We start from the raw sequence: 21536 nt of genomic DNA on the forward strand, positions 1-21536 counted from the left end.
CTGTGCCCACCCACCAGTGCCCACCAGTGCTGCCAGTCAGTGCCACCAGTCAGTGCCCAGCGGTTGTGCCAGTCAGTGCCGCCAGTCAGTGCCCAGCAGTGATGCCAGTCAGTGCCATCTATCAGTACCCATCAGTGTCACCTATCAGTGCTGCATATTAGTGCCGCCTATCCGTGACACCTCATTAGTGCTGCCTATCAGTGCCGCCTATCCGTGCCACCTCATTAGTACTGCCTATCAGTGCCCTTTAGTGCTGCCTATCAGTGCCCATCAGTGCCGCCTATCAGTGCCCATCAGTGCCGCCTATCAGTGCCCATCAGTGCTGCCTCATCAACGCACATCAGTGAAGGAGAAAAAATACCTGTTTGAAACATTTTATAATAGAAATAAAGAAACTTTTTTTTTTTTTTCAAATTTTTTGCACTTTTTTAATTTATAGCGCAAAAAGTAAAGCGCCCAGTGGCGATTAAATACCACCAAAAGAAAGCTCTATTTGTGAGAAAAAAATGATCAAAATTTCATATGGGTACAATGTTGCATGACCGCGCAATTGTCAAAGTGTGGCAGCGCTGAAAGCTGAAAATTGGCCTGGTAAGGAAGGGGGTATAAGTGCCTGGTAGGCAAGTGGTTAATTAGTTTTAATCTTTTATTACATTTTTTTTTTTTTTTTTTTTTAAGATTTTTTTTTCATATTTCACTATCACCAAAGTAGTATAATGTTACCATAGTAACATTGTACTACTTTGGAGAAGTGATCAGTATTTTTTTTTTTCTTTTCAAGAACCAAGCTGTTAACCAGAAAAAACTCTGGCTTGGAGTGCAGAGTTGGCCCCTGTAAAGAAGTTGGCCCTTCTTGGTCACCATGGGGCCAGCAAGATCAGTCTGCAGCCCAATCGGGCCAGCTTCTGAAGTATACGCAAAAAGGTCCACCTCTGGGTTGCCAAAGACCTGACTTCTCTGAAAAAAGACCTCGGGATTGAGTTACCACTCTCCCTGGTGCACCACATGTCAGCTGAGGAAATCTTTTGTGTTGACCAACCCCTTTATGTGGGTAGCAGACACCGAAAACACTCTGCTTTCTGTCCATCCTAGAATTTCCTGAGCTAGTTCCAGGAGATTCCGCGATCTGGTTCCCCCCTGATGATGCAGTTTTGCCACTGTTGACATATTGTCTGACAGAATTTGGACTTCTTTTCCTTTGATCCTGTCTGCAAATGCCTTCAAGGCCTGATCTACTGCCAACAGCTCTCTGCAGTTGGAGGGGGTCCCCTTTTGGCATGGCTGCCACGGGCTTTGGGCGTGTTGGTCCTCTAGATGATCCCCCCAGCCCCATTTACTTGCGGCTGTGGTTACCCAAACTGGGTTCCACTTTACCCACGATCTCCCTTCCCCCAGATTCTGGGGTCTGTGCCACCATCCCTGCGAGGTCTTTACACCCTCCAGGAGGGAAAACCTCTCGTCCAGCAACTCCTTTTTCCTGTTCCAGGAGGATAGAAGGAAGAATTGAAGCTCCCTGGGATGTAATTGTGCCCACTCCACAGCCAGAATGCTGACCTAGAACTCTCATGCTGTGCCTGCGGCAATCTCTAACCGCTACGAATGCGGAGGCTGCCCTCACTACCTTTACAGTCTTATCTTGGGGTAAAAAGAGTTTCTGGACTCTTGAGTCCACTACATACCCTAGGAACACCTTGGTTTGGGAGGAAGTCAATGAGGACTTCTCCCAATTGACAATCCACCCCAAAGATTCCAAGGTGAGGAACACCTTTTCCAGGTCTCCCAGTACTTGATGCCGTGAGATTCTGTAGATCATCAGATCGTCTAGGTAAGGGATGTGGGAAATTCCCTGAAGGTGTAAATAGGTTACCACCTCGGCCAAGACCTTGGTAAATATTCTCGGACTGGCCGCTATTCCAAAAGGGAGAGCTCGGAACTGCCAGTGACTGACCCCATGCTGCGTGAAGACGGCAAAGCGTAAGAAGGCATGGTAATCCGGGGTGATGGGACCGTGAAGTAGGCATCCCTGAGATCCACAGTGGCCATAAAGATTCCCTTGAGCAGATGCTTCCATACACTGTAGATACTTTCCACACAACCTCTTGTACCGCAGGAAACCGGTCAACCTTCTCAGGTTTATGATCAAGCAGAATTTCCCTGGAGGCTTCGGGACCACGAAAACATTAAATCCCTGAAAAAGTTGGTCTGCTGGCACGGGGACAATTACCTCCTGCTCTGCTAAATCCTTAATCCCTCCCAAGTGACCCTCTGCCTTTGTCCCGTCTCTGGGGGGATAAGTCAGCGCAAAAGGTATGAGGTGGGAGTGAGGAGAATTCTAACTGGTACCCCTCCTCTATCAACTGCAGGATGTACAGGTTCTCCATAATCTTCCCCCATTTTTGAAGGAATCTGGACAGTCTTCTGCCCACCCTGAGATCTATGTCATTTGGGGTCCTTACTGGTGAATTTGGAGCCAGGAAAAAAAAAAAAAAAAAAAAAAACGCTTCTTTTGTCTTCCTTTTTTGGCCAATTTCTTAGGGGAGTCTTTTCTAACCCTTTGCTGGCCCTGATTAAAGGAGACACGAAAAAACTTCTTCCTCTTATTCTTTTTGGCCTTGGAAGGGAACTTCTTCCCCTTTTTGGCGGACCTAGATAACACCTGGTCCAGCCTTGGGCCAAACGAAAAGGAACACTTGAAGGGTAAACCACAGAGACGGGCTCTTGACGTCTGATCCCCCTCCCAGGTTTTAACCCACACTGCCCTCCAGGTTGAGTTAAGAAGAGCTGCGGTCTTAGCAGATGTTCTGACCATCTCCACTGCAGCGTCTGCTAGGTAGGCTACTGCCTTACCAACTACCTCCAGGGAAGCCAAGAACTCTTCTGACTGGGTTTCCCTTTTTTTCTTTGTACCCCGCAAGACATGGTCAATTACTAATGCATCCAATCATCAGCATTTCTAACAATGCAGGCAGCCAGGGCAGGGGCCATAGTAGTGGCATTGGCACCCCAGGCTCTACACAACAACGTCTCGGACCTACGGTCCACAATCTCTGATGTTACCAGAGTCCTCAAAGGACAGTTCAGGCTTGCGATAATGCTGTATCTAATTTTGTTGTTTTTTTTTTGGGGGGGGGGGGGTTAGGAATTTCTCTCTCTTCTTCCCTAAAGGGTTATCGCCTCTTGCAGGTCTTCAATCTTAGGACCTCACTCAGGCTCCTTCCACTCTCTTAAAACAACATCTTTGAGAGTTTGGTGCATGGGTAGCACCCTAGCTTGCGGCCTCACCAACCACCTATACATCTCATCTTGGGCTGAGACCTGAATTGGTAGTTCTGGAATGTCCTCCGAGGCATAGATAGCCCTTAGGAGCCCTTCCATATCTTCCATGACAAAGATGTGTCTACCTGGTCTAGATTTTTCACTAGCCAGACTAGCACCTTCCAAATCTTTCCCCTCTTGCAGGGAGCTTTGGCCAGAACCCACTGCCTCCTCCAAGTCTTCTTCCTCTGTGACCTGAGAGGATGAGAGACCTAACCACCCCCCCACCCACTTCTCCGTCCAATCTCCCTCCTGGAAAGATGACCCTTCCCTAGTGGAACGGGCATCCACCTCCCTAGATGTCAGGGCTGTCTTCAAGGATTGTAAAAGATGGCTAACGTTTCCGTCTGCACCGACAAAAAATCCTTAATAACCGCCGAGGTTTCTTTCCCCAACAACTTGTGGATACAGTTGTAGCAAAAAGGTCTGGCATGATCTTGAAGGATCTTCTTGTTACAATAATCACACCGTTTGGAGCGGTGGAGGGCTTTAGCAATTTAGGGCTTAGGCGATTTGTGTGCGCTCTTCTGGAGCGTTCCACATGGCTATAAGGAGATAAACAGGAGCCCAGGTTAACAAAATATTCCTTCCCCCTATGTACACCTGTAGGAGGGTGAGTAAGGTCTCTACCTCCCTCCTCTTCCCCAGCAGCAGAGTCAGACTCGCCGCCCATAGTCTTGCCACTGGCTGCAGCCACTGCCTCGCTTTCCATCTTAGCATGGCCCTGCACTGCCTTTACCGGGCTCCTGGGTCCCCACTCCCAGGGGTAACTCCTGGAGGCTCCTCACCGGCCTCATAGGGAAAGAATGCCAACCAGCGCCGCCATATTTAAGCCGGAAGTCCTATTGGGAGCGAGGCTTGAAGCGTAGCCTTTCCACTCCTACCTGTACCCTGGGCTCTTACTGGGGGGAACCAGTGACTGACTTCACCGTGACCACCCCACTAACCCTACAGGGGCGCACCATGCGATCCAATGCCAGTTGGCCATTAGCATACCCGCAAGAAAAATCTTGCAGCCTGGTCCTCTCCTGACATGCCTCCCTGCTGCCCTGGAAGAAGAGGGAGGAAGGTCGCCCATCCCTGAAACGCCGGGCACACCTCCCTTGTGCCCAGGAAGCTCGCACAAGTGAGACAGCTGGAGAGGGTGAGTAAAAGCCTGCCCTCCCTGGCTCTGCCATCTACCCCCCAAGGGGGACCTCCAGCCCCAGGCCTTAGGTCCACCAAAAAAAAAAAAAAAAAATTTCACTGCCAGGGAAACACAATTGAAAACTGAGGAGTGGAGGGAAGGACAGGGAGTTTAAACTCTGTCAATTGATTGTGTTTCCTGTCAGATGGGGCTAGTTATCTCAGGTGTGCCATCCTGGAAGATGATTAGAGTAAAAATGTTTTGGAGGGGAAAATGTATTTGCGCGGTCATACAACATTGTACCCAAACTAAAACTTTATCATTTTCTTCACACAACTAGAGCTTTCTTTTGGTGGTATGTAATCACTGTGTTTTTTTTCTTTTTTTCGCTAAACAAAAAAAGACCAAACATTTTGGTGCATTTCTGTCGTATGAATAATAATACCATGTGAACAAACACCAGAGTCTCTATGATCTCTAAATGCCTTATGCACTATTACGGAAGGGCCAGCAAAAATGATGTAGGGGTATACAGGTGAAATGCGAAAAATTTGAATATCGTGCAAAAGTTCATTTCAGTAATGCAACTTAAAAGGTGAAACTAATATACGAGATAGACTCATTACATGCAAAGCAAGGTAGTTCAAGCCGTGATTTGTCATAATTGTGATGATTATGGCTTACAGCTCATGAAAACCCCAAATCCACAATCTCAGAAAATGAGAATATTGTGAAAAGGTGCAATATTCTAGGCTCAAAGTGTCCCACTCTAATCAGCTAATTAAGCCATAACACCTGCAAAGGGTTCCTGAGCCTTTAAATGGTCTCTCAGTCTGGTTCAGTAGGAATCACAATCATGGGAAAGACTGCTGACCTGACAGTTGTGCAGAAAACCATCATTGACACCCTCCATAAGGAGGGAAAGCCTCAAAAAGTAATTGCAAAAGAGGTTGGATGTTCCCAAAGTGCTGTATCAAAGGACATTAATAGAAAGTTATGTGGAAGGGAAAAGTGTGGAAGAAAAAGGTGCACAAGCAGCAGGGATGACCGCAGCCTGGACAGTATTGTCAGGAAAAGGCCATTCAAAAGTGTTGAGGACTTTCACAAGGAGTGGACTGAGGCTGGAGTCAGTGAATCAAGAGCCGCCACACACACACACACACACACACACACACACACACACACACACACACACACACACACACACACACACACACACACACACGGATCCTGGACATGGGCTTCAAATGTTGTATTCCTCTTGTCAAGCCGCTCCTGAACAACAAACAACGTCAGAAGCGCCTTACCTGAGCTTAAAAAAAAAAAAAAAAAAAACAGACCTGGTCTGTTGCTCAGTGGTCTAAAGTCCTCTTTTCTGATGAGAGCAACTTTTGCATCTCATTTGGAAACCAAGGACCCAGAGTATGGAGGAAGGATGGAGAGGCACACACTGCAAGATGCTTGAAGTCGTGTGAAGTTTCCACAGTCTGTGTTGATTTGGAGAGCCATGCCATCTGCTGGTGTTGGTCCACTGTGCTTCATTAAGTCCAGGGTCAACGCAGCCATCTACCAGGAGATTTTGGAGCACTTCATGCTACCTTCCGCAGACGAGCTTTATGGGGATGCTGACTTCATTTTCCAGCAGGACTTGGCACCTGCCCACACTGCCAAAAGCACCAAAACCTGGTTCAATGACCGTGGGATTACTGTGCTTGATTGGTCAGCAAATTCGCTTGACCTGAACCCCATAGAGAAACTATGGGGCATTGCCAAGAGAAAGATGAGAGACATGAGACCGAACAATGCAGAAGAGCTGAAGGCCGCTATTGAAGCATCCTGGTCTTCCATAACACCTCAGCAGTGCCACAGGCTGATAGCTTCCATGCCACGCCGCATTGAGGCAGTAATTGCTGCAAAAGGGGCCCAAACCAAGTACTGAGTACATATGCATGCTTATACTTTTCAGAGGTCTGATATTGTTCTATGTACAATCCTTGTTTTATTGCTTGCATGTAATATTCTAATTTTCTGAGATTGTGGATTTGGGGTTCATGAGCTGTAAGCCATAATCATCACAGTTATGACAAATCACGGCTTGAACTATCTTGCTTTGCGTGTAATGAGTCCATCTCATATTAGTTTCACCTTCTAAGTTGCATTACTGAAATAAATGAACTTTTGCACGATATTCTAATTTTTCACATTTCACCTGTATACCCCTACATCATTTTTGCTGTAGAGTTCACAAACTATGGGATATATCTGAAAATTGATCAATCCTGAAGTACTGACGGCCAATCTAATTTCTTGAGGTCCAAGAATGTCAGAACAGTACAGATATCCCCCAAATTACCCTTTTGCAAAGTAGACAGTCCAACGTATTTCATAACAGGCATGTCGAGTTTTTTGAAGTTGTAATTTTTTTGTCATAATTTTTCGGAAATGAATAAAAAAAATGATTTTCACTATTTTTTTTTTTTTTTCCCCATACGGTCACCAGCACAGTACAGCGTCATCATATAACTGGCATGGCGGTGATCAGGGACACTGGTGACTGTATGAAAAAAAAAAGTGATCATTTTTTTTTTCATTTATTATTTTTTATTACATTTCTCTTTAAGATTTTTTTTTCATATTTCACTATGACCAAAGTAGTATAATATTACTATAGTAACATTATACTACTTTGGGGAAGTGATCAGTATTTTTTTTACTCAATTTTCTTATAGCAAAGAATTGCTTTGCTATAAGCAAGCATTTAGCTGAATGAAATTGATTCATTTAGGGTTTTTTTTTTTTTTTTTTTTGCTTAACTGTGATTTGGCCACAGCTAATCACATGACACAGCTGGGCTGTGATTGGCCCAACTTGTGCACGTGATCGCTGTGACCACTCACAGCTAGCCACACTTGTATACAATGGATGGCATGAAAGGAAGCCATCCATTGTATACAACTGTCATGTGACCTGCCAGTACACAGATCTGTCATTGGCCATGTCTGAGGTACACGGCCGGTGACAGATCAAGCCGATGCACGGCTCTGCGGGCAGGCAAACTGCGCATGACTGAAAGGACGCCATATGGCTTTCACCGGGAGGGACGAGCTGCTCGCCCGGCCGCCTTTGTGCTATTGGCCGGATGAGAACTGGTTAAAGTGGTTCGAAAGGCAGAAGGTTTTTTTACCTTAATGTATTCTATGCATTAACCACTTCCCCACCACCCTATAGCAGAAATACTAATACAGGGCAGTAGGGCTGAGCAAAATCATGTACAGTCAGGTCCATAAATATTGGGACATCGACACAATTCTAACATTTTTGGCTCCATACACCACCACAATGGATTTTTATTATTATTATACAGTATTTATAAAGCGCCAATAGTTCGCTCAGCGCTGTACATTACAAAGGGGGACAGAACAATACCAATACAATGCAAAACATGAGGGGATTGAGGGACTTGAAATGAAAAGAACAAAATAGTGCTTTAACTGCAGACTGTCAGCTTTAATTTGAGGGTATTTACATCCAAATCAGGTGAACGGTGTAGGAATTACAACAGTTTGCATAATTAAAGCTGACAGTCTGCAGTTAAAGCACATCTTGTTTGTTTCATTTCAAATCCATTGTGGTGGTGTATAGAGCCAAAAATTTTAGAACTGTGTCGACGTCCCAATATTTATGGACCTGACTGTACATATACGTAATTTTGTATTTTCGGGTATTTCCAACCCGCGCCGCCGATCACTGGGTCCCGGCTGGTGATTATCAAGGATCTCCGACAGGGAGGACTACTTTGTTTACTAACAATCCTCCTGCCGGTCGGTTCGGGCACACTGCTCTGGATGGCTGTGCACAGCACAGCCATCCAGAGCAGTGTGCTTACAGTGAAGCACCAACACAATGGCCCCCAGTAAAATACTCCAAGCACACAGTTAACCCTTTGATCGCCTTTCATGTTAACCCCTTCCTGCCCAGTGCCACTAGTACAGTGTCCATGCTTTTTATTAGCACTGATCACTGTATTGGTGTCACTGGGGATGTCAGTGACACCAAGTCAGTTCCCCGCAGTGTCAGAATGCCCGTCGCAGTCCCGCTATAAGTCGTTGACCACCGCCATTATTAGTAAAAATAAAATAAAAAAATCCCAGTATATATACACACCGCCATTTATAAACGCTATAACTCATGTAAACTGAAACTCAAAATGGTCTTTTTTTTATGGTGCAAAAAATAAAAACCTCACAGGCGATCAAATACCACCGAAAGATAGCTCAATTCGTGGGAAGAAAAGGATGTAAATTTCATTTGGTTACAGTGTTGCATGACCGCGCAATTGTCAAAGTAATGCAGCAACGCAACGCAAAAAATGGCCTGGTCAGGAAGGGGTGGGGGTGGTAAATCCTCAGAAGGGAAAGTGGTTAAAAGGTAAAAAACCTTCTGGGCACAGCTCCCCCCCAGCTGCACCTTACTTTAGCCCTATTATGATCCAGCAATGTACATGACAGCAGCGGCTGTCCCAAGTCTCTCTCCCCTCATTGGCTCCCTCAGCAACGGGAATCAATGGCTCCTGCTGCTGTCAATCACAACCAGTGAGCCAATGAGGAGAAAGCGGGTGGTAGGCCAAATATCCTCGTGACTGCTTGAGTGCCCCCATAGCAAAAGGCTTGCTATTGGGGCGACTCAGCGGGGGCAGGAGATCCAGGACCGCCAGCAGGGGACTCAAAAATTAGAGGATTGAGGCTGCTCTGTGCAAAGTCATTGCAAAAAGCAGGTAAGTATAACAGGTTTAGAAATACGAACCTTTAGAAATCACTTTAATACAGTCTCTGCATTAAGGTAAAAAAACCTTCTGCATTCTGCTCTCAACCCCCCTATGCTTACCTGAGCCCAATCTCGATCCAGCGATGTGCACAAGAGCAGCAACTCTCTCCCTCCTCATTGGCTCAGAGAAAGCAGTGAGGAAGGAGCCAGTGATGGGGGCTCAGAACAGGTAAGTATATCATGTTTGCTATTTTAATAATAAAATGTAGCATTTACATGTATATAATGTAGACAATTATATAATAATAAGGAAAAAAAAAAAATCTATATAGAACTATCCATATCCAAAACTGGTTTATAGGCACCCACAAGTGTTGCAGAGGAGGAAGATCAAAAACAGCAGTAGCTTTCTTGTTAATGTTCGATGCAGGAAGCTCAGTCCACTGTGTGTGTGTGTGTGCGCACATATATACATACACACACACACATGTATACATACACACATGCAAAAACCCTTATATGTTTCCTTTAAGAACTTACCGGTTCTGGTATCCTGAGTTTCTCTGTCCGTGCCACCATCTCCTTTTCAGTCTTTACTGTTACACCTGTATCAGCCTTCACACTTGCAGCTTTGCTTTTATTAAGGGATGTTCTCACCACTTTGTCCATGTCCACCATCAAACAGGAAGAAGCGTCTGTAGCTACATTAGCAGCAGGCTCAGTTTTAACTGGCGTGGCTTTTCCACTTCTGTGAAGAGCAGACTCTTGCGTTTTAACTAGTTCTCCAATGTCAGTGTGTGAGGTGTCCCCAAGCATAAAAGATCCTTTTCCTGACTTGACCTGGACAAATCCCTGGTTCAATAGACTGTTTTCCTCCTTGCTGCTGCATGAAGACTCGTTGAGAGATATGGACAGGAAGCTCTCGCAACCCTGCGTCTGAGAGTAAAACATATCATGGCATTAAAAACAAGAAAAAAAAAAAAAAAAAACCACCACAACAAATGCCACCTTTAAAAAAAAAAACAAAAAAAAAAAAACAAAACAAAGCTAATTTTTGCCAACAGAGAGATTAAAGTGGAACCTCACACTCTCAATCAACATGGACTATTTTTAATCCTTTTTGGGTTTTTTTCCTTAACACATTTCTTTAGATTACTTTCTGGATTCTGTGCCTGGGCAAATGATGTCATAGATCCCAGGATTCTTCAGGAAGGAAGGAGTTTTTTTTCAGTTAAGCACACCCTCCTGTCTGCATGCCTAAGCTAAGGGCAAGATAGAGTCCAGGAAGTAAATGCTACATAAATCATCTGCCCTTTCTTAAGATGGTCACTGCCAGAAATGCTAGGGGTTGTTTTCAAAGTGATTTCTCAGCAAAATAAAGCATGATGACATGGATGTATGGGTGAGTTTGCGTTGAATATTAAAAATGAATTAAATAGTGTTTTTGATTTGTGGTGCTCAGATGCAGTGTAGTTCCGCTTTAAAATTTAAGTGCAGCCCTAACCAGCAGAGAAATAGGACACTCACAAAGCAGGTGGGAAACTTTGCAAGAATATTTTAAAAGTCTGATATTTTAGCAAGTAGTTTGAAGCTGGTTCTCACTCTTTCCAGTGCACTAAAAATACACTAATCATGACAGGGACTTGCCAATGCAGGCCTACTGTTGATGCTAGTTGCCAGGTTTCAGTGTTTAAGTCACAGACCTAGACCAAGATCATGTTAATATTCCCATCACACATGTTCCTGGATCAGGCTCAGAAGTAGTGAAGGCTGTAGCAACATCCAACTGGAAAATGGAATAATCACAGATCAATGTACACATTTGCCAGCACATCACGGATCAATGTTGTCCGAAAAGCTTTTTGTATTGAAGAATGAGCACTTCACAGAAAGAAAGGTGCAACGTTTCAGAGCCACGCAGGACCCCTTTGCCAGGCATGGGATTTCAGATTTGTAATTTAATCATCATGGCGTCATGAACATGCAATGTTTGAACTTGCAATAAAAGAAAAGTGCAAAACAGATACCCATTCGACTTAAAAGACACAAAAGCATATTTATATTTTAGGAAAGGAATTATCTAGTAAAATTTGCCAGGTTTCCTGCCTGTGTAAGTTTATGTCCATCCAAAAAAATTACAAACATACCATCTCTTAATTAAGTGCTGAACCCTTGCCTTTACCTATAATGCCAAGCACAGCCCCTTACTACAGAAGTTCAGCATACTTTTCAGATATTTTATGAACAAGCCTGCAGATCACAGACTACCGCAGCATAGCTGCACTGACCTTAATACAAAACAAAAACCACCAATATTGTTACCTAGCAACAAATGGACACCTGCAGCATGATACAGATAGAAGATATCACAATATGAGAGAACAAAGGAGGTACAGAGGTCTACATATCATTCATTGAAGGGTCTGCAACTAAAAAGTGCAATTTTTTTTTTAATTAGCCTATTTTAGTTTAATAAAAGGAAAAAAAAAAAGTTATGTTACTAAAGAAAGCGAGAGAGAGCGAGAGAGAAGAAAGCGAGAGAGAGCAGAGAGCAGAGAGCGGGGACAGCAGAGAGCGGGGACAGCAGAGAGCGGGGACAGCAGAGAGCGGGGACAGCAGAGAGCGGGGACAGCAGAGAGCGGGGACAGCAGAGAGCAGAGAGCGGGGACAGCGAGAGCAGAGAGCGGGGACAGCGAGAGCAGAGAGCGGGGACAGCGAGAGCAGAGAGCGGGGACGGGGAGAGCGAGCGGGGGGAGGGGGAGAGCGAGCGGGGGGAGGGGGAGAGCGAGCGGGGGGAGGGGGAGAGCGGAGAGGGGAGAGCGGAGAGGGGAGAGCGGAGAGGGGAGAGCGGAGAGGGGAGAGGGGAGAGGGGAGAGCGAGAGGAGAGGGGAGAGCGAGAGGAGAGGGGAGAGCGAGAGGAGAGGGGAGAGCGAGAGGAGAGGGGAGAGCGAGAGGAGAGGGGAGAGCGAGAGGAGAGGGGAGAGCGAGAGGAGAGGGGAGAGCGAGAGAAGAGGGGGGGAGAGAAGGAGGGAGGACAGGAGGGAGGACGGGAGGGAGGACGGGAGGGAGGACGGGAGGGAGGACGGGAGGGAGGACGGGAGGGGAGAGGAGAGAGGGGGGACGGGAGGGGAGAGGAGAGAGAGGGGGGGCGGGAGGGGAGAGGAGAGAGAGGGGGGGCGGGAGGGGAGAGGAGAGAGAGGGGGGGCGGGAGGGGAGAGGAGAGAGAGGGGGGGCGGGAGGGGAGAGGAGAGAGAGGGGGGGCGGGAGGGGAGAGGAGAGAGAGGGGGACGGGAGGGGAGAGGAGAGAGAGGGGGGGCGGGAGGGAGAGGAGAGAGAGGGGGAGGAGAGAGAGGGGGGCGGGAGGGAGAGGAGAGAGAGGGGGGGCGGGAGGGAGAGGAGAGAGAGGGGGGGCGGGAGGGAGAGGAGAGAGAGGGGGGGCGGGAGGGGAGAGGAGAGAGAGGGGGACGGGAGGGGAGAGGAGAGAGAGGGGGGGCGGGAGGGAGAGGAGAGAGAGGGAGAGGAGAGAGAGGGGGGGCGGGAGGGAGAGGAGAGAGAGGGGGGGCGGGAGGGAGAGGAGAGAGAGGGGGGGCGGGAGGGAGAGGAGAGAGAGGGGGGGCGGGAGGGAGAGGAGAGAGAGGGGGGGCGGGAGGGAGAGGAGAGAGAGGGGGGGCGGGAGGGAGAGGAGAGAGAGGGGGGGCGGGAGGGAGAGGAGAGAGAGGGGGGGCGGGAGGGAGAGGAGAGAGAGGGGGGGCGGGAGGGGAGAGGAGAGAGAGGGGGGGCGGGAGGGGAGAGGAGAGAGAGGGGGGGCGGGAGGGGAGAGGAGAGAGAGGGGGGGCGGGAGGGAGAGGAGAGAGAGGGGGGGCGGGAGGGAGAGGAGAGAGAGGGGGGGCGGGAGGGGAGAGGAGAGAGAGGGGGGGGCGGGAGGGGAGAGGAGAGAGAGGGGGACGGGAGGGGAGAGGAGAGAGAGGGGGGACGGGAGGGGAGAGGAGAGAGAGGGGGGGCGGGAGGGAGAGGAGAGAGAGGGGGGGCGGGAGGGAGAGGAGAGAGAGGGGGAGGAGAGAGAGGGGGGCGGGAGGGAGAGGAGAGAGAGGGGGGACGGGAGGGGAGAGGAGAGAGGGGGGGCGGGAGGGGAGAGGAGAGAGAGGGGGACGGGAGGGGAGAGGAGAGAGAGGGGGACGGGAGGGGAGAGGAGAGAGAGGGGGACGGGAGGGGAGAGGAGAGAGAGGGGGGCGGGAGGGAGAGGAGAGAGAGGGGGGGGCGGGAGGGAGAGGAGAGAGAGGGGGGGGCGGGAGGGAGAGGAGAGAGAGGGGGGGCGGGAGGGAGAGGAGAGAGAGGGGGGGCGGGAGGGAGAGAGAGGGGGGCGGGAGGGAGAGAGAGGGGGGCGGGAGGGAGAGAGAGGAGAGAGAGGAGAGAGAGGAGAGGGGGGAGGGAGGGAGAGGAGAGGGGGGAGAGGGAGGGGGGAGAGGGAGGGGGGAGGAGAGAGGGAGGGGGGAGGAGAGAGGGAGGGGGGAGGAGAGAGGGAGGGGGGAGGAGAGAGGGAGGGGGAGGAGAGAGAGAGAGAGAGGAGAGAGAGAGAGAGGAGAGAGGGAGGGGGAGGAGAGAGAAGGGGAGAGAGAAGGGGAGAGAGTGGGGGAGAGAGTGGGGGAGAGGGATGGGGGGAGGGGGAGGAGAGAATCGAGAAAGAGAGAGGGGAGAGGCGAGAAAGAGAGAGGGGAGAGGCGAGAAAGAGAGAGGGGAGAGGCGAGAAAGAGAGAGGGGAGAGGCGAGAAAGAGAGAGGAGGTGTGTGTTTGTGTGTTGTGTGTGTCCAGGGTGACCATTGGGGTACTCACAAGGTTTCATATTTGAGGATGTAGCATCAATCCACGTATTAAACTAAGTACAAAAAAATCTGAGACTGGGATGTCACTGGTTATGTGTGTACAGCATTGGCTGATGCAGACTGCAAATACATTTATGAAGGAGAAAAAGATATTAAAAAAAAACCCAAAAAAACACTTGAGCGTACTGAAGGCAGTCCTAGAACCCTTAGGTACTTCAGATGTTAGGCACAAAAGATATGACTATGAAAGAGGCTCATGCCAGTGTCTAAAATTCTTATGAGCTCATGAAGGCAATCCAAGTAACCAACTGCAAGTAAAGAGAACCTGTAGACTTGTTACCAACCACAGAGCCAAATCCACACTGCAGGGCCAAATAAAACTGCAGCAGTTCTGGCTAGATGATGCAGCATGTGAGTACATGTTCCTCCACAATATGCGGTGATCACTGCCTAAGGGCTGCCAATTCCATGTGCTGTCAACATGTAAGGCATGCCTAGCAGACAGCAAGTATAAAACTGTAGGGTATGGTCAATGTTTGCATATACCATCCTTGCAGGGTCTACAACAGAAAGAACAGGGAAACTATGAAAAGGCAATGTCTTCTGCTCAGATTAAAGGTTTTCAGTTGACATACTTGCATCACCATCCCCTCACCATCCTTACACAATGGTCATTGCTAAGCCAGCATCAGTTTACCTGTATATGTGAAGCAGATGATGAGAGAGACAATGTGGGAGGCTTAATCTCCTTGTCTATAATATCCAAAGCCAGGGACTTGCGCACTTTCTTGATGGGACTGTGTGAGTGCTGGATGAAAAGAAACAGGGTACATTATACGAAGTAATGCTACACAGTATATTTCTATAAATATGTCAGGTCTTATTCATCAAAAGTTTAATGGAAAGCTATTTTTTCAATACATACAATCCATTTATATGATAAACTTCACCAGACACTTGCATGACATGGTGCTTCAGACAAGAATGTAACATTGGAAAGAAATGTTTCCTTGCAGAGATATGCTTGAAGGATGATTCAGCGAGTCAATTAATCCCCTTTACCAATAAATCAATCACAGAGCAGCTCAGTAAAAACCTACATGGTGGCTTACAAAGTGTGCTCTCAGGAGGAGCATTCAGCATAAGGCAGTGCCTAAAGTGATTTTGTAAAGATATGTTATAGAAACGGATTAAACGATGCAGAGACACAGGATCTGCAGTGGAAGGGAAACAAAGCCTTACTAAAAGTACATTTTTTTCCCCCTAATTTCAGATTTTGAAGACGGATTAGAACACCTGTTAGGCTTTTATTGCTACCTCTGCCCCCGTTAGGGAGATTTCCCCTCTATTTGCCCTGTTTACCATTATCATTGAGAGTGAAAGAAAACCCAAAATATTGGGTTGTCCCCAGAAAAGTAACAGAGGAGAAAACTTCCAACGGGGACACTAGTTTCAGTGACCTGGGGGGGGTCCAAGGGATTCCCTTAATTTGCAGGGATTTTGTCTCACTTCCGGTTTGGCTATAGGACAGGAAGAGAAGGTAAATCTCCCCAATGGGACACATGGCAAAAATAAACATGACATGGGTTATAACCCTCCTTTACTCTATACCCAAAAACGTTTTGCCTTTAGTTCTACTTTAAAGGGTGTCAAAAGCGGTGAAAACTCATGTCATCTATACAGGGTACAAACCAAGATACTTTCACTTTCCTTCATGACAGAATCAGATCAGACTCTTTACTAATGACATCACATTTAGGAATGCTGTACTTTAAGCAATTCACTGCAGGACCTATATTTTCATTTTTTGCAGATGCTGAATTCATTTTTAAGCCAAAAATGTGTATTTTAACAATAATTTTTGTGCGTGCACACCCGACACAAGTGTTTACATTCTTACAAATATGAGGCTTTAAAACTTTGGGTTTTTTTTCCCATTTTAAGGAGCTTTAATAACTTTTAACCATTAGCCGCCCGGCCAATGGCCGTTTGGCGGCTTCAAAAGTGTTGCTGCATTCCGGGTGCACGCCATTTGGCATGCTCCTGCACATGTGCAGTTTGCGCTAATGCAGAGGCCACGGCCGATGACAGATCCGAGTACCGGCTCCAGTTGCTGGTACCATGTGACCTGCTGTGACCAATCACAGCAGGTCACATGACAGTTGTATACAATGGATGGCTTCATTCATGCCATCCATTGTATACTAGTGCCTAGCTGTGAATGGTCACAGCTAATCACATGCACATGTCATGTGATTAGCTGTGACCAAATCACAGCTAAGCACAAAAAAAAAAAAAGGAAAAAAAGAAAAAAAAAGCTGAATGAATCGATTTCATTCAGGTAAATGCTTGCTTATAGCAAAGTAATTCTTTGCTATAAGCAAATTGTGTAAAAAAAAAAAAAAATACTGATCACTTCCCCAAAGTAGTACAATGTTACTATGGTAACACTGTACTACTTTGGTAATAGTAAAATCTTAAAAAAAAATCTTAAAAAAATAAAAAAAATGTAATAAAAAATTAAAAATAAAAAAAATTAAAAAAAATATATATTTTTTTTTTTTTCATACTGTCACCAGTCAGTGTCCCTGTTCACCGCCATGCCAGTTATATGATGACGCTGTACTGCACTGGTGACAGTATGTAAAAAAAAAATAGTGAAAATAATTTTTTTAATTTTTTCATTTTCCAAAAAATTATGACAAAAAAAACACAACTTCAAAAAACTCGCCATGCCTCTTATGAAGTACGTCGGACTGTCTACTCTGCAAAAAGGGGTCATTTGGGGATATCTGTACTATTCTGACATTCTTGGACCTCAAGAAATTAGATTGGCTGTCAGTACTTCAGGATTGATCAATATTCAGATCTATACCATAGTTTGTGAACTCTACAACTTTCCTACAAACTAAATAATACATCCTAATTTGGGTTATGTTCACCAAAGACATGTAGCAGAATACATCTCGGCCTAAATTTATGAAGAACAATTATTTATTTGTAAACTTTTATAACAGAAACAAATAAAAATGTGGTTTTTTTTTCAAAATTTTTGGTCTTTTTTTGTTAATTTAGCAAAAAATAAAAACCCCAGCGGTGATTAAATACCACCAAAAGAAAGCTCTAGTTGTGTGAAGAAAATGATAAAATTTTAGTTTGGGTACAGTGTTGTATGACCGCGCAATTGTCATTCAAAGTGTGAGAGCGCTGAAACCTGAAAAATGGCCTGGGCAGGAAGGTGTAAAATTGCCCGGTATTGAAATGGTTAAGAGTTGTCTGTGAAAAAATTTGGGTACTGTAATTCATTGTTTCAAAAAGGTGCCTACAATTTTAATGCTAGACTTATCTGACATTTATTTACTTGACACACAGGGGTTTATTTACTAAAGCTGGAGAGTAGAGATGAGCGAATCGAACTAGGCGAACCGGAATTCGAGTCGAATTTCAGGAAATATTCGATTCGTGTCGAAACCGAAATTTTGCCTACTTCGGGTGCGCGAATCGAACATTTCCCGATCAGCCGGCAAAAGTGTCCCTGCAGTGAGCTCCGCTATTTCTGACAGTTCTCTGACAGAAGGAACACATGTTTAGCGGTTGAAACATTGTATCTATTAGTTTACATTTAGGATACAGATGTTTCAACCACTGTACATGTGAAGAAGTTGTGAGAGAACTGTCAGAAATAGAGGAACTCTGCACATACACTTTTTGCCGGCTTGGAATTATTCTTCTTTTCATCCTACTTCTTCTTCTTCTTCATCCTCAGAAGAAGAGGATGAGGATGAGGATGAAGAAGAAGAAGAAGAAGAAGAAGAAGAAGAAGAAGTAGGATGAAAAGAAGAATAATTCCAAGCCGGCAAAAAGTGTATGTGCAGAGTTCCTCTATTTCTGACAGTTCTCTCACAGCTTCTTCACATGTACAGCGGTTGAAACATCTGTATCCTAAATGGAAACTAATAGATACAATTTGTATCTATTAGTTTCCATTTAGGATACAGATATTTCAACCGCTGTACATGTGAAGAAGCTGTGAGAGAACTGTCAGAAATAGAGGAACTCTGCACATACACTTTTTGCCGGCTTGGAATTATTCTTCTTTTCATTCTTCTTCTTCTTCCTCATCCTCATCCTCATCCTCTTCTTCTGAGGATGAGGATGAAGAAGAAGAAGAAGAAGAAGAAGTAGGATGAAAAGAAGAATAATTCCAAGCCGGCAAAAAGTGTATGTGCAGAGTTCCTCTATTCTGCAGATACACTTAGAGGAGCTCTGCAGATACACTTTTTGCCGGCTTGGAATTAATCTTATTTTCATCCTACTTCTTCTTCTTCTTCTTCTTCTTCTTCATCCTCATCCTCAGAAGAAGAAGAGGATGAGGATGAGGATGAAGAAGAAGAAGAAGAAGTAGGATGAAAATAAGAATAATTCCAAACCGGAAAAAAGTGTATGTGCAGAGCTCCTCTAAGTGTATCTGCAGAGCTCCTCTAAGTGTATCTGCAGAATAGAGGAACTCTGCACATACACTTTTTGCCGGAAACCGCTGTATGGAGTGAATGTCCCAGAACTGTCAGAAATAGACTATTTATGACAGTTCTGGGACATTCACTGCATACAGCTGTTTTAACCGCTGTATGGAGGGAATGTCATGGAACTGTCAGAAATAGACTATTAATGACAGTTCTGGGACTGTCCTTCAATGCAGCGGTTGAAACATTGTATGTATTTGTTTCCATAAATGGATCCATTTATGGAAACAAATACATACAATGTTTCAACCGCTGTATGGAAGGACAGTCCCACAACTGTCATTAATAGTCTATTTCTGACAGTTCCATGACATTCCCTCCATACAGCGGTTAAAACAGCTGTATGGAGTGAATGTCCCAGATCTATCAGAAATAGACTATTTATGACAGTTCTGGGACATTCACTGCATACAGCTGTTTTAACCGCTGTATGGAGGGAATGTCATGGAACTGTCAGAAATAGACTATTAATGACAGTTCTGGGACTGTCCTTCAATGCAGCGGTTGAAACATTGTATGTATTTGTTTCCATAAATGGATCCATTTATGGAAACAAATACATACAATGTTTCAACCGCTGCATGGAAGGACAGTCCCAGAACTGTCATTAATAGTCTATTTCTGACAGTTCTATGACATTCCCTCCATACAGCGGTTGAAACCGCTGTATGGAGTGAATGTCCCAGAACTGTCAGAAATAGACAGAAACTGTCACAGAACTGTCCTTCTTCTCATCCTTCTCCTTCTTCTCATCCTTCTTCTCATCCTTCTTCTCATCCTTCTCCTTCTTCTCATCCTTCTCCTTCTGCTCATCCTTCTTCTCATCCTTCTCCTTCTCCTTCTTCTCATCCTTCTCCTTCTCATCCTTCTCCTTCTCATCCTTCTCCTTCTTCTCATCCTTCTCCTTCTTCTCATCCTTCTCCTTCTTCTCATCCTTCTCCTTCTTCTCATCCTTCTCCTTCTTCTCATCCTTCTCCTTCTTCTCATCCTTCTCCTTCTTCTCATCCTTCTCCTTCTTCTCATCCTTCTCCTTCTCCTCATCCTTCTCCTTCTCCTCATCCTTTTTCTTCTCATCCTTCTCCTTCTCCTTCTTCTCATCCTTCTCCTTCTTCTCATCCTTCTCCTTCTTCTCCTTCTTCTCATCATTCTCCTTCTCATCCTTCTTCTTCTCATCCTTCTCATCCTTCTTCTCATCCTTCTTCTTCTCATCCTTCTCCTTCTTCTCATCCTTCTCCTTCTCCTTCTTCTCATCCTTCTCCTTCTTCTCATCCTTCTCCTTCTTCTCATCCTTCTCCTTCTTCTCATCCTTCTCCTTCTTCTCATCCTTCTCCTTCTCATCCTTCTCCTTCTCATCCTTTTCCTTCTTCTCATCCTTCTTCTTCTCATCCTTCTTCTTCTCATCCTTCTCCTTCTCATCCTTCTCCTTCTCATCCTTCTCTTTCTTCTCATCCTTCTCCTTCTCCTTCTTCTCATCCTTCTCCTTCTTCTCATCCTTCTCCTTCTTCTCATCCTTCTCCTTCTCCTTCTTCTCATCCTTCTCCTTCTTCTCATCCTTCTCCTTCTCCTTCTTCTCATCCTTCTCCTTATTCTCAGCCTTCTTCTTCTCATCCTTCTCCTTCTCATCCTTCTCCTTCTCATCCTTCTCCTTCTCATCCTTCTCCTTCTTCTCATCCTTCTCCTTCTTCTCATCCTTCTCCTTCTTCTCATCCTTCTCCTTCTCCTTCTTCTCATCCTTCTCCTTCTCCTTCTTCTCATCCTTCTCCTTCTTCTCATCCTTCTCCTTCTTCTCATCCTTCTCCTTCTCCTTCTTCTCATCCTTCTCCTTCTTCTCATCCTTCTCCTTCTTCTCATCCTTCTCCTTCTCCTTCTTCTCATCCTTCTCCTTATTCTCATCCTTCTCCTTCTCATCCTTCTCCTTCTTCTCATCCTTCTCCTTCTTCTCATCCTTCTCCTTCTTCTCATCCTTCTCCTTCTTCTCATCCTTCTCCTTCTTCTCATCCTTCTCCTTCTCCTTCTTCTCATCCTTCTCCTTCTTCTCATCCTTCTCCTTCTTCTCATCCTTCTCCTTCTTCTCATCCTTCTTCTCCTTCTTCTCATCCTTCTCCTTCTTCTCATCCTTCTCCTTCTTCTCATCCTTCTCCTTCTTCTCATCCTTCTCCTTCTCCTTCCTCATCTCCAAGGGCATTTAAATTAAAGGTACAGTGTTCTGCACTAATTTAAAGGCTCTCTGAAGCCTAGAAACCCTTTAAATAAGTCATCTTCGTAGCGGAGAAATTCGCATCGAATCGAATTTCACACTGGAATTCGCCGAATCAGCCGAATCGAATTTTTCATTTCTTCGCTCATCTCTACTGGAGAGTGCAAAATCAGACTCACTTCTGCATAGAAACCAATCAGCTTCCAGGTTTCATTGCCAAAGCTTCATTGAACAAGCTGAGGTTAGAAGCTGATTGGTTTCTATGCAGAAGGGAGTCTGATTTTGGACTCTCCAGCTTTAGTAAATAAACCCCACAATGTCATCCTTTATATATTTTAACAAAACGTAAGAATTCTATTGTAACTATATGCACTAAAATTATTTCAGTGTATTGTTTAAAGGAAAATATGGGTTTGGTAAACCATTGTACTTATGTCTTGTGACATACAGAAACAAAACTGCCACTAGTTTATTCTACAGGGTCTATACTTTCAGAAAACATGTTTAGTTTGAAGTAATCTTCAGGCTTACATGTGCAAACAATGTTAATATTGGATCTGGCAGCAAAATGGTTAATTCCTTGCTGCTATGGCCCTTGACAGAAACCGGGTGAAAGTGACACAAAATGATATCCTTATTATCCAAACAAAATTCATACACATCCACTACTTATTGCCATGTAAACTATATTTCATGAAATAGTTTGCTTTTCTGCTTTTTTTTTTTTTTTTTTAACATCCTCCTTGAGCTCCCGACCCTCTGCCCCCTTGGTTTTGTTTGGAACAAGCAGT

At 45.5% G+C, this 21536-nt stretch overlaps 1 protein-coding gene across 2 annotated transcripts in view; it reads right to left on the reverse strand.

Moving 5' to 3' along the window:
• MYBL2 (MYB proto-oncogene like 2) overlaps nucleotides 1-21536 on the reverse strand; it is a 70782-nt gene that overhangs the window by 17878 nt on the left and 31368 nt on the right. For both annotated transcript variants that reach the window (XM_089673323.1, XM_089673322.1), the window contains exons 12-13: nucleotides 14723-14833; nucleotides 9746-10141 (exon numbers count right to left, since the gene is read on the reverse strand). In XM_089673323.1, coding sequence (XP_089529449.1) covers nucleotides 9746-10141; nucleotides 14723-14833 — 507 coding nt within the window. The remainder of the gene's footprint in view (nucleotides 1-9745; nucleotides 10142-14722; nucleotides 14834-21536) is intronic.

The sequence above is a fragment of the Staurois parvus genome, unplaced genomic scaffold (assembly GCF_062004578.1).
Source record: "Staurois parvus isolate SC_StPar_1 unplaced genomic scaffold, SC_StPar_1.0 ptg000137l, whole genome shotgun sequence".
In the NCBI taxonomy this organism is placed as follows: Eukaryota; Metazoa; Chordata; class Amphibia; order Anura; family Ranidae; genus Staurois; species Staurois parvus.